Source organism: Hyaena hyaena, unplaced genomic scaffold, assembly GCF_003009895.1.
Source record: "Hyaena hyaena isolate Hyena2069 unplaced genomic scaffold, ASM300989v1 scaffold_50, whole genome shotgun sequence".
Classification (NCBI taxonomy): domain Eukaryota; kingdom Metazoa; phylum Chordata; class Mammalia; order Carnivora; family Hyaenidae; genus Hyaena; species Hyaena hyaena.
In genome coordinates, this window is record NW_024080682.1 from 3463247 (window position 1) to 3476559 (window position 13313).

At 52.9% G+C, this 13313-nt stretch overlaps 1 protein-coding gene across 4 annotated transcripts in view; it reads right to left on the reverse strand.

Moving 5' to 3' along the window:
- PAXIP1 (PAX interacting protein 1) overlaps positions 1 to 12871 on the reverse strand; it is a 46878-nt gene extending 34007 nt beyond the window's left edge. For all 4 annotated transcript variants that reach the window (XM_039230749.1, XM_039230746.1, XM_039230748.1 and 1 more), the window contains exons 1-4: positions 12686 to 12871; positions 9429 to 9563; positions 5304 to 5347; positions 3036 to 3099 (exon numbers count right to left, since the gene is read on the reverse strand). In XM_039230749.1, coding sequence (XP_039086680.1) covers positions 3036 to 3099; positions 5304 to 5347; positions 9429 to 9563; positions 12686 to 12766 — 324 coding nt within the window. In that variant the 5' untranslated portion in view covers positions 12767 to 12871. The remainder of the gene's footprint in view (positions 1 to 3035; positions 3100 to 5303; positions 5348 to 9428; positions 9564 to 12685) is intronic.
- Positions 12872 to 13313: the final 442 nt, after the last annotated feature.

Genomic DNA, 13313 nt, shown 5'->3' on the forward strand with positions numbered 1-13313 from the left:
CAAGATCTCTATTTACGCTCAGGTTTCTTTTCTTCGCAAAGTCCCTTTCCTGAACACCACCCAAGGCTCTGCTCCTGACTCGTGGCCTCCTACCTTCCTCTGCAAGAAGCAAATTCTCTGCCCGTCGCACCACACCTACACCCCCCCATGTGGATAGCTGATCGACACCCCAAACAACGTGCTCCACGCCGCCTCTGCCATCCACCCGAGGGACCAGGCTCCCGCTTTCCCCTTCCTGCCTCAGCCTGCGGACCAGCTGTGCCCGCGAGGCTGCAGGGTTTCCATGTTTGCTGGTCGGCGGTTTTCAAGTGTCCTGGCGTAAACACGTGTAATCCTAAATTAAACACCTAAGAAAACAAAGGAAAGGAGCGTCCCACTGGCCACGCTAGGGAGCTCATGCGGGCCAGTTCCCACGCTCCCGCCCCGCCCACGCTGCTCCCTGCGGCCCTCGGCACCCCGAGCGCGCGCCCTCTGTCAGCAGCCCTGGCGCCCTGGCCTCCTTCCACGTGGCCCTGCCAGGAACGCGCGCCCCCATCCGGTTCGCGTTCTGCCCGCTCTTTCGGGCCCCTGAGGCCTGACATCGCCCCTCCCCCAGGCAAGTCCACACTCGCGCCTGCTCCTGTGACCGCTGGCACGGACACGGGGCCACCTGATCGAGCTCAGCAGGTGACAAGGTGTTGTGTGCGCCTTAACCTTCGTGTTGTCGGTCTGAAAATCTGCTACATACATTCTGACCTTTATTAAATGTAACCACTGGCTTTTCCGAAGACCAGAAGTGTTCTCTAATACTCAACCCATAGTTAATAATGTGATATGCAAATCCATCACATGTGCAATGGATTTGAATATTTATTTCCCCACGTCAGGTCTGCCAAATAGCACGTCGCTGTGACCCGATCCCTGAAAGAGCCACGGGACCCTGGCCCAGCCTCCTCCTCTCCCTCTCTCATTCAGCTCGAGCCCTCTGCACAGTAGGCTCTGAGTCTCTGAACCCACAGCTCCAATAAATGAAAACAGAGTTAAATGCAAAATTCACATTTCAGCCAAAGTACACGGTGTTTATGCACTAAAGAATAATACTAAAATGTTTTCATTTTTAAAACTTCTCTGGAATTTGTTAAAAATCTAGAACCCACAGAGAAGTATAAGGAAACAATAAAAACCATATACAACCACAGCACCCATCCTTAAAAGGTTTTCGTTTTAACCAACTTTAACGATCGTTATCTTTGTGAATATCACTTACAGTACAAATGTGATAAATGTTGAAAAATACAAATATTAACAAAATTCCTGTTCTTTTTTTAAATTTTTTTTAAATGTTTTATTTATTTCTAGGAGAGAGAGAGAGAGACAGCGTGAGCAGGGGAGGGTCAGAGAGAGAGGAAGTCACAGACTGAAACAGGCTCCAGGCTCTGAGCTGGCAGTCAGCACACAGCCCAACATGGGGCTCGAACCCACGAACCGTGAGATCATGACCTAAGCGAAAGTCGGACACTTAACCGACTAAGCCACCCAGATGCCCCACAAAATTGCTGTTCTTAACAGAAGAAAAAAAAGCCAGGATTTCAAGGATTCCCTATTAAATAAAGGTAGCAAAAACAGAAAGAGAGAACTTCATAATTTTAAGGAACTTCAAGAATTTACTAGAGACAAAGTAAAACAGAGTAACCCTAACTGAGCCTGCCTACCGTGGGGACAGGGAAGGGGTCAAACAGGCGGGGAGACAGCCGGAACAAAGGTAGAGTCTGGCCAAGCCCACTGGGTGGCTCCGGACCCAGCGGGGCCAGGCTGGGAGCGAGGCCTTCCCACCTCACCCAGGGATTTGAAGGGGCCCCTCCTCGAGGCTCTGGGGACGGGCGCCACCCTGCTCCTTGCCCAGGTCGTCGCGGCAGTGGGTCCATAAGGGCACGGTCAACCACACCATTTCCTGTGCTCATGCTCAACGAATTATTCTATGCATTTCAAAATGAGTTCAAACAATACCAACTTGACTTGTTGTAATATTTTTTTATAATTTGAGGGCTTTTAGCTGGAAGTGGAGGGCACAGAACACAACTTAAAAATACTGAACATCCACTTTGCTCACTACCTAGAATTTACCATTGCTAACGTTTGGTCCCCCCTTTCAGACAAGTCCCGTACATTTTACTTGAGTAACGGCACACTGCACGTACCTACGTCTGGCCTCCCCCCACTTAAAGAATCTGCCTCCCGTCCTCTATTTCCATAAAGCACCACTCGACACTGGCTATGTACTTACACTGTCACATAACTGCACACAACAGCTTTCTGAACCATTTCCAAAAACAGGATGACCTGATTTTTTCCCACTTTTACCCTAGATATTCTACATAGTATCTGTGGAACGCCCTTCTCTCTACCAACTGGGGATACGTTTCTAAATGTAAGAGAATCGCAGGGGAAAACAAGAGGAGCTATTTTAGGGCTCACGACACCACTCAACTTTTGCACCAACAGCCGCCCTGAACTGCGTCCCCACCAGCAGTCGGGGGGGGGGGGGGGAGCTCGGCTGCAGGTGCACCGGCATGGCGCGCACACGCGGCCAGGGGCGCACCTGGGGTCAGGCGTCCACAGTCACAAACCCAAGAAGGGGAAATTCTGACGTCAGCGCTAATAAATGTTCATGTCCTGATTATAAGTGTGTCAAATGTTACGTCCCACTTACTACTTGTAATTCCTCTTTATAAAAAGCTGTAAATTCATTTTTTTGCCTTATCTACTGAGGTTTTGTTTCTCTTTGCCTTTATGATTGAACTTTTGTCATCTTAAATAATTCCACTTCTATTTTTCCACAAATTTTACATCTTTGGAACTCTATATTAGAAAGACCATTTTCATCCATTAAGACTTTAAATCTGAAGTCTAAGCAGGGATATTTAAAGAATTATAAGTGTGTCATAAGGTCACACTGCACAGGCAGCTGGCTGACTTAACAGGTGATCCACCCAAACATGGAAAAGCTCCCACCTGTTACGTGTGAATGACACAGGACGGGCTGTACCCACACTTACCTGGGAGAGGCAGGCAGTGACTCCAAAGAAGAGTTGACATGACTCTGGAGAAAAACCATTGACTCTGTTTTATAGTTATTAAGATTCCAAAGAAATGAGATTAGTGCCGCCTGCATCTCACTAAGACGTGGGACGTGACCCACCCCCACCCTCCCACTCGGTCCACTGAGGAAGAGACTTAGGGGGACCGAGAATGGTGGAGCAGACGGAGAAAGGAGCAGCAGACAGCACAGAGACAACGGGGAGGTTCTGGGAAGTGGTTTCAAATCCAGCACCTCCACGAACATTGTCAAGAAAATGGGCACGCACACTCACAGGGGCAAACACCCGCCCTTGAGAGCCGACTTACTGTGTACACACACATAGACACACACACACACACACACACGGCACAGCAATTACTTTCATAGCAAACTTAAAAGTCTAGGGTTTATTTTAGAAGGAAGCGTTACTGCATCTTCTGTAGAAGAACTTGAGGTCTCGTCTTACCACCGCTGCTAACGTTATGAACCTGGGCAGGACCACCTCTGAGCTTCAGATCTCCCTTAACTAGAACAAGAGCTAGAATACACACCATTACCAACCCTCCCAGCTCTGAAGCTCTGATTTTTAACATTCATTCAAAATAAAATTCGTGGAAAAGAGCTGTGTGCCAGACACAGGGCATACGGCTGTACCCAAGCGGACCCGACCTCGGGGCGCCCAGAACATACGGCCTATGCACAGCAACACAATGACTTTTGTTGAAGAATCTGGGGTGTCTACAAATAGAAATGGGTTATGATAAAGTATTACTGTTTTCTCCGGCAGGAATAAAGTGCACCGACTGAGGTATAAGTGAATGAAGAGAAACAGAGCAAATGGAAAATTTCGCTGTAATCTGCTGAGAAACCTCAGGGCTGACGGGAGCCTGACTGACTGTATGAGCCCCATGGACCCCGCGTCACGCCTTCACCCCACGAGCCGAGATCAGTTTCCGCCCTCCTACCTGGGGCGCAAGGAGTATCTCCTTCCAAAGACTCAGGCGAACATGACCAAATGCAAACCAAAAGTCCTTTTCTGTCCCCTGGAGCTGCTCTGGGACAGGCAGGGAAGAACTCGGGGAGACGGCTTCCTAGGGAATCTCGTGCAGAGAACACATGATCCAGAACAGGGAGAATTCACCTCTCACCTACAAAATTATCCATCTCCCCGTCTTTCTTCTTTTTATTCAATGAAGAAAACAAAAACTCCCAAGAAACAAAAACTAAAACAGAGCAGGAACTGATTTCCTCTAACTCGTCAGATTATGGCTGAGAAGTCTTAGGAGTCTGGAGCCGGAGCTGCTGGAGTTCCGCACATCCCCCCAGACCTGCTTAGAAAGGGATGTTTGCTGTGTATTTGAGGCCACTGTGAATATTTAATACAAAAAAGATTCTCTCCATCTGCATCAGTTCAATGAAGTGAAAATGCATTCACAGGACCCGCCTGGCGGGGCTGCAAAACAGGATGAAAGACATCATCTCTGGGCGACGTCTGCGATTTTAAGGTCGGGGTGCCGGGCACGCTTAAAAGAAGGGACTTTCACGATCAGGTTACGCGTGGAGGGACCCCGCAGTGGAGCGCCACACCGCCAGGGCGAGACAGAAGCCATGAGGCCCAGAACACGAAAGGGCAGCCTGACACGTCACCGGGCGGGGAGGACTGTGCTCTGACGCCACACTCAGGAGACGCTGAAGCACGGGCCACGTGCATGGGGGGGGGGGTCCCCACGGCAGCAAGGGGCCCCGGGTGACCCCTTTAGTCCTGGCACCCAGCCCACACCAGGTGCCAACACGCGTGTTAAGTACACCTTCTACCCAATGTAATAAAAAAGAATGACAACGCAGCTTATGGAACTAAAAAAGCTCTGATGTTCCCTTCCCCTATCTATTCTTCAAATAACTCCTGATTTGGTTCATGCTGACTTACAATTTTAGAAAGAGTCCACCTAACTAGCTACCAGAAAAACTGTCGCAGGGACAAGAAAGCTGAGGTCCAGAGAGGCGGACTGCCCGAGACCGGAAAGCCCTGGCCTAGAACTAGAGCCCGGGCCCCGCCGCTGGCAGCCCTCCCTCCGGGGTGTGGGGGACAAGGACCAGGTACGGAAAATCTGATACAGAACGGAAAACAGAAGGGACAGAGGACAGACACACACACACACACCCCCTCCTAGCGAATCCACTTAGTTACCATTTCAGTCTTAAACCCAGAGTCGTCCCTTCCCTCCCCCTTCTCCAAAAAGGATACGGCAGGAGAGCTCCACACTGGACGGACAAAATCACCCACGACGGCTGAAAAAGAAAATATGAACTCAAATCAAACAACGCTTTCCATTTATAATCAAAATGACATTTCACCAGCCCTGCTCCTAGAAATTAAAGGCTCTGCTGTAAGTGATCACAAAGCACCCACATTGGGAGTATTCAAGTAGTAAAAATATCAGATTCGTTATTAATGCCCAAGGTCAAAAGCTCAATTACAGAATAAAGCAGTACCACCAATTTTTAAAAGTATTATGCACAGAGATTTAAGTTCTAGGTGTACACACTTATCACCACTGAGGCGTCGGGGCCAGCTAGGAACCCACAGCCGAAGGGCAGGGTCTGACAGCCAGGCCTGCCCCCTCCCCTCCCAGGCATGCCAGGCCCTCCCTGGTTTCCTTCTGCAGTGCCAAACCCAACCACGTCTAAGTTCATGAGTGTTTTTAGTAAACTCCAATAGATATGCTATAAATCATGAACGTATTTGTCTAGTAATTTTTTTATAAATTCCATAATTCAGATTAAGTATAAAACTTTACTGCCTTTTTGGGTAATTTATATTTTTGAAAATTTCTATTTCCACATGTTTAAAATTACATTCATCTATATCATGCCCCACTTAGCCAGCTGAAACATCCAGAAACTTCGACAAACTGAAATGAACATACATACGTATTATTCCTGCATCAATTTAATCATCAGGTACTTACTGACTCTATTTTGGCCCAGGGATGGTACAAGGCACTGGGGTGTAACAACGAAGACTAGATGCAACTCTAGTCTTCTCTGCTCTGATGCAACCCATATTCCAACCTAACCATCTGCAAACCACTTTTGTCATAAACTAAGAACGTTAGAGGGACGCCGGGGAGGCTCAGCTGAGTAAGTGTCCAACTTCGGCTCAGCTCATGATCTCACCGCTTGTGAGTTCGAGCCCTGCATTGGGCTCCACGCTGACAGCTCAGAGCCTGGAGCCTGCTTCAGGCTCTGTGTGTCCCTCTCCCAGTACCTCCCCTGCTTGCGCCCTGTCTCTCAAAAATAAACAAACATTAAAAACTTTAAAAAAAAAAACAAACTTTAGAAAACAAAATACTCCCCGTCATTTTTCAGGTATCATCAACAATTTTTCAGCTATATTTATAAAGTTTGTGAACAAGGTGTAGGAATACTGAACATTTTATAAAGATTGGCTCTACTTGGAATAATTATTTCATGATCTGATCATTTCACCAAGCGTTTTAACTAACTCACTGGAGAGAGCACCCTGCTGGGAGAAAGTGCTCAGTGCCTCCAACCATGTGGTTCATCCAAGGGTCTTCGCACTTTTCTGACCGTCCTGGGGAATCTCCAGTTAACTCAAAGGGAGCTGGCCGGCCTCGGGAGCCACTACGGGCCTGGACTCTCCTACGGCTAACATCACAGGGGCCGAGCTTTAGGCGCCACGGTAACCGCCGGGGCCTCACAAGCCCCTGGCCCGCTCGACTGTGCACCAGGGCGGCTTCCAGAAACCAGCATTTCTAGTTATCCCTTGGTCCAGCATGGAGGATTTCCAGAGCCTGAGGCGATGCGCCAGAATAGCACCCGGGCCGGGTGTGACTTCTCTCAAGGACACTGGGACAGGTTCCCCTTGACTTACATGCGGCATACACCCTGGGAAGTATCCCTCAGGGAACCTGGGGGAGAGGGAGTGTGGGCCTCCCTGCTTAAGGGTTGAGGCTAGCCATCAGGAAGTCCATGCAGAGCCGAGCCACCCAGAAACCCTCACTCACGTGTGTCTAGATAACACAATGCCAAGTCAGTAGGACACGCTGATAATAATAAGGCAGAAAGAGAGAACTAGAAAAGCATAGTAATAAGGAGTAATTTATCCCAAAGGCAAACAACAGCAGATAAAAATACGCCCACCGCAGTCTGCATTAACATTTCCAATGATGCCCTAAGGCCACTGAGAAAAATAGTGCCATTAAAAAAATTATCCTAAAAGTTCTGGTGCCTAGAGATGCAACATCTATACAACCCTAATATGTAAATGCTAATCTGTCACCGCCTAAGGATGCCTTATTTTTAAAATGCATTTGTCGAACTTAACATGTAGAGGCCAAGGGACCCGGGCTTCCGGAAGCAGGCCTCTGCCCCAGTCTCAGTTGAGCTCAGACTAGGACCCTGAGTGGACACCAGCATCATCGTGGGGGGGCGGCCCCTGGGCGGGACAGGCGCTGCACCTATCACAAGTAGGCTGGGGCCCTGACGGCAGGCAGTAACGGTGTGCCTGGGGGTTCGTCTCAAACTACAGCCACTGGGGCAAGCTGGGGGGGAGGGTGACCTGGGCCAGACCGGCAAAATGTGATCATTGCAGAAGCTGGGTCACAGGCACCTTATGCGGCCTTAGTACGGCCCGACTCTCCCAGAAATACGCCGTGTAAGACGAAGATGGCTTTTTTAGCTCAGAACTGTGGCAGGCACTGATCAGAGCTCTGAAACGTTAGCTCCCGGCTGGCGACTCCGCCTGCAGAACGGGGACAGTCTACGTTCGTGGAGCCACTTCACAGCGCCTCGGCATCCAGCAGCACGGGACCTCCGTGCCCGGCCTCCAGGGAGCCGTGCCCAAGTGTTTACCGGCCGAATACACAGGACGGTTTACTTTCCCTTTCTTCTCCTTTACATTTCAGTATGGGCGATTTATAGGTAAATAGAAGTACACATTTACGTACACGTATTTCAAGTTGTGGGACGGTCCCCTACACATAAGCAAGGGGATGATAAAGAGGGTATTACCAAGTGCTTGCTGCATAAACTGGACAGTCCCCAGATTTAAGGGCCACTGCTCTAAATGACCGCAGCCCCCAGCACTGGTTCATAAGGTTGCCCTTTCAAGGTTCACTCTGAACCACACAATCCACGTAAAGTCACGGTCACAAGACAAGGGGCCCGGGCTACCGAGAGACAGAGAGTACGCAGAGACACCGTCCCCACGGCTACGGCAGAATGGAAGCAGACCAGAGACAAAGGCGGGATCCGTGGGTGGGAGTGCCCGCGCCCACAGCGCAGTGCCTGCCGCAGTCTGTCTCTCCCACGCGGTGGGGTCAGGCGGCCGCAGCGGGAAGCCTGCGGACGTTCCATCTTCACGAAGGACCTGGCCAGGCTGAAAGGAGCAGTCTAGTGCAGGGACGTGACCATTGTGTCCGTCGCTGCAAATTAATAGTCACTCTGACTATACAGCCGTCTCCCGAGAGTCTGGTTTCTGAGAACCTTCTCCTGAGACAGATCGGCTTTCAGGTTTATTTTCAAAAATCAGGTCTCTAAGCCTGCAAGGCGGCTTCAGGGCTGGACACTGAGGAGGTGTGGACCTCCCAGGGGCAGGCAGTGTCTCTGCATCCCAGCCGACTTTAATGGCAGCCTCCTAACTCCTAGCCTCTCTTGTGAGGAAGCCGTGATAATTTTTACTGATTTTACGGCAAAGTGTTTGATAGCATAAAGAGGGGGAAAAAAAGGATAGTGGAGTTAAATATTTAATTATTATAAACTGTTTTATGATAATTTAATTATTTTGAAACAAATGCATAATACGTATGATTAGATAAAAAACGGAAAGACCAGAACCAAAAAAACTACATTTCAGAAACACACATTTAACACTGGCCAACGTGAGCACGGGCAGCAAGAGAGAGCACGGCGTGCAATCCACACGCTCAGAACAACTCACGCCCCCAGCGGAGGCCCCCACTTTGTAAAAAAAACTAGCCAATCCGCTACACCACGGTACCAGTGATGGCCACCAGGTGGACAATGTGACACTGGGTCCCTGGGACTGCTGCTGCAAGCTGACACACCCACTTCCAAGGCCCGGGTCCTTGGGTGGAGAGCTCCAGGCAGAGACGAGACAGGGCCACTCCCCCGCAGGCGCGTGTGCTGACCAACCTAGAGTGACCGTAAAGGGCCCTGCGCCATGGCGGGCACCGAGCCGTCCAAAGACCCTCGTTCGTGCGGCGGCCTCCCCCACAAGGCAGAACTTCAGCACACACCCTGCGAAGGGTCCCACAAAGCCCTCACCGTATTGCTTTGGAGATACACGATGATGAGATACGTACGATCGATCCGATTTAGCACTGACCTTGACGACAGGTAAGTCGAAGACCTCTCGGGCTTCTCCAACCTCAGGGTTGTCCCCGTCTTCCGAAATTATGTGTGAGGCCAGCGCGTTGTAGGACACTTCCTTTGCCTTCCCAGCTTTCAGAAGCTGGATAACCTTTAAAACACACACAAAAGTTAAAGTGGAAAAACACATTTCAGTCTTTTTTTTAACACTGACTTATTTTTCATAAAGAGCATGAGCAGGGGAGGGGGGGGGAGAGAGAGAGAGAGAGAGAGAGAGAGAGAGAATCGGCAGCAGGCTCCAGGCTCTGAGCTGTCAGCACAGAGCCCGATGCGGGCCTCGAACCCACAAACCGCAAGACCATGACCTGAACCGCAGCTGGCCGCTTACTTGACTGAGCCACCCAGGCGCCCCCATTTCATTTTTGATACATGAATTATTGTGAACAATGAAAATTCTAATAAACACACGCCACGTCCACCACATAAAAGTAATAACCTTTTACTCTGCATCATACGCAATCCAACATTTGAGGACAGTGAAAGGCAGGAAATCTGGACCCACTGACCAGGTAAGCACGGAGGCTGGGGGCCAGGTACGAGGTAGCGTGTCTGACAGACAGACAGACGCAACAGGGACTGGGCGCACACTCAAAACCCTTAGGGACAGGCAGTTTCACCAACAAGGGGAAAGCTTCTGGAAGAGAGGCTACTTGAGCAGAATCCCGATGAACTTAAGGAGTTGGCCAGACAAAAACGCATGCACTGAGGGGGGAGCGCTGCATTCGAGGCACCGGACAGGACGCCGGGCGGGGCAGTGACCCGCCTTTCTGACCTCCTACACGACATCTGTATTTTATTCTGAAATAAAACACAGAAGGCACTTCTGGAGCGACATGAGGGTTTTAGGCAGGGAAACGGCAGGGCCAGATCTCACCGAGGGAGTACGGTCAGGCCAAGAACGGACGGGGCGTGAGGCACCTGCACGGCCCGGGGAAAAGCGGCCGGTGACCGACCGAAGGGACCATCCGCAGGGACGGGAAGAAGGAAGGGGAGGGGGAACGAGCAAGAGCAGGATGTGGTGCCTGGAGGGAGACAGTGCAAGAAAGTGGTCAAAGTGGCTTCTTTCCAGGCTCCGCAGTCCCGAACGTGCCTTACTAGACTGACGTCCTGCCACTCGGCACCGGGCATACTGATCATCCTGACATATCCCGAGTACACTAACGCCTCCACCCCTCGGCACACGCGTTCCACGTGAAAGGCCTCACCTCACCCCCTTCCGAGCTTCTGCAGATCTCAACAGCCAACTGCAAAAGACACCTACTTTGGAAAAGTCCAGCGATGCCCAGCAGAGAAGTCTGTTCTGGCCACACCTACCAGCCTACACCATCAGGTCTTCAGGTGTGACCCCCACTCCCCACCAGCGGGGGGTCCTCAAGGATCCCTATCAGGTTCCACTATGACTCCCCTTTACCTGACGTCTGCTATCTAGGCCAGTGCCTTTACAGCTACTAGATGTTCGATACGTGTGGACTTTCTGAATCTATATTTTAAAGATGCAGGGAATCCATGGTTTGGCTCCAAATCATTTACAAAATATCCTGTTGCAGATCAAAGCGGTTTGCCAAGGACATTTTTAAGCACTTAGATTTGAGTCATGGTTGAGCAGATACGGTTTCAATTCAGCGTGTTCCGTGTTAAGTAACATTTGGTTCAAGTCCCTTATGAGAAAAAGCCAAAACCCTAAAACAAAATAAAGAGAGTAGGAAGGAAGGAGAGAGAATGATGGACGCTGAAAGAAAGGGAAATTATCGACACGGGAGGAGGGGCCGCTGTTACAGGCACTCAGTTTGACCACTCTGGGCTCAACACCTGTCTGTCTTTAAACCCAAGGCTCAGTCTCTTCACCCTATAGCTACAGGAGAAAAAGGACCCACCTTGGGGATCGTGGGGCAGAGTTTAGTTACTGCGACACTAAGAGACCAGCCTGTAGAAGCCCAAGACCATTCTGCCTTCGATGATTCCTTTTATGCCAAACAAATTTATTTCCTAAACACCAGTCTCCACTCTTGAGCCCTTAAGGTCTGATCGCCGGTCTCCTCCGCATCCCCTGGCCCGCCTTCCAAGCTTAGTGCTCACAGCTAAGAGACACCCAAGGTAACTTCACCTGCATAAGCTTCCATAAAGGGCGTACTGTGCGGATTAACCTGAAGAGGACAGTCAACGAAGACTCACCCCCAGGGGAAGAGGAGCTCTGACACTTAACCACCATGCATTCCTTAGAAAAAACTTTGAAAAGCCACAGCGTCCTTAGGAGTGAGCCCAAACTAGGAAAAAATAAGTGTTTAGACCCACGGTGCTCCCTGGCTAGTTTCCCCATTTACTGGTTAATTCCCCCAATTAGGAAAATCAAACAACAGGCCTTCAGTGGTGGCAAAGTGAGTGCTTCTCACGTGCGATCCGGGGGCCGGCCACACCAGGGACCATGTTCACTAAGCCCCCAGGAGCCTGGACCTGGGGTCCCTGGCCGGGCTCCATCGCCTTCACCCCGTCCACACGCTGGGGCCCACTGCTCTGGGAGCGCAAACACACGTGGTGGGTGGCAGCCAAGATGCTCCCAGTCCAATTTTGCCCCAGAAGGGAGCAAAGTGGCAGCTGGCTGAGGTGGCAGGCCCGGGGGGGTTACTTACCACATGCGACAGAAGCCGGTCCCCCACCAGGCCAGGCCAGTGACATTCCGTGCTAGGCCCTAAGCTCGGACCCTCCCCTCCTCTCTGGTCAGTAAGTACCCCCCCCCCCCAACCATGTCTCCTCCCTGAGCTCACTCTCCAGAGGCCCTCCTGGCCGAAGGTCCCAGTAGAGCAAGACCCAAATCTCCGACCCTGCCCGCTCCTGCTCCCCCTGATCGTGGGTCCTTAAGACCCCCCTGCCCTGCGGCCTCCCGGGTCTCGCAAACCACCCACACATCCCCTCTCCCTCCTCTGCTCCCCGCCGAGCTCAGGTCCCGCAGCACCCTCACTGCCAGGTCCCCTGCCTCCGCTCCCCGGGTCCCCTCCCGAGAGCACCGCAGACCCCCTCCCCCGGGTCCCCTATCCCGCGTCCCCGCCGGCCCCGGGCCTGGCGGCACGGGGGGCCCAACCTCCACGCAGCCCGGCGGGCGGGCTCGGCGGGGCCCAGCCGGCGGAGCCCGGACGTTCTGCGCCAGGGCGCGCGCCCGCGGCGGGAGCGGGGACTGGCCGGGGACGCGGAGAGCGGCGGGCGGGGGCGGCGCGGTACCTGCGGGTCGATGTCGCCCACCGCGTAGTACTTGACCTCCCGGAACATCTCGTCGGGAACTTTGGGCGCCGGGTCCGACATGGTCGCGGCTGCCGGAAGGCTCGGCGGCGGCTCCCGCCCCGCCCCGCGGGGCCCGCTCCCCAACGGCGCGGCCCGGGCCCGGTCCTGCGAGTCGGGCCCGCTCCCCCGCCCTCTGCGCCCCCGCCCGCGCCGAGCGGCCCAAGCGCGGGAGCCGCGCGCGCCCTGCGGGACGCACCATCCCGCCGGCCGCCGAGGGGGAGCGCCGAGCCGCCGGCCGCTAGCCGGCGCCGCCCCACGCCTCCGCGGCGGCCCGCGGTCCCGAGGGCACGGGCGCCGCGCAGCCCGGTCCGCAGACCCGGAGCCTGTGGCCGCCGCCTCCTCACGAGGGGGCCCCGGGGACGCGGAGAAACGCGCCCCCCCCCCGGCGCCGCCGGAGTGGGCCGGTCCCGGGAAAGAAGGGAACGCGGAGGCCCCTCCCGTCGACACGCGCGGTCGCCCGGGCGGCGCAAGCGCGCGACGGAGGGGGCGGGGCTTGCAGCCGGCCGGCGGAGGCGACGGGGGCTCTCAGGTCGCCGGCCGCTGCCCGACGGGGCCCGAGGTAACGCCT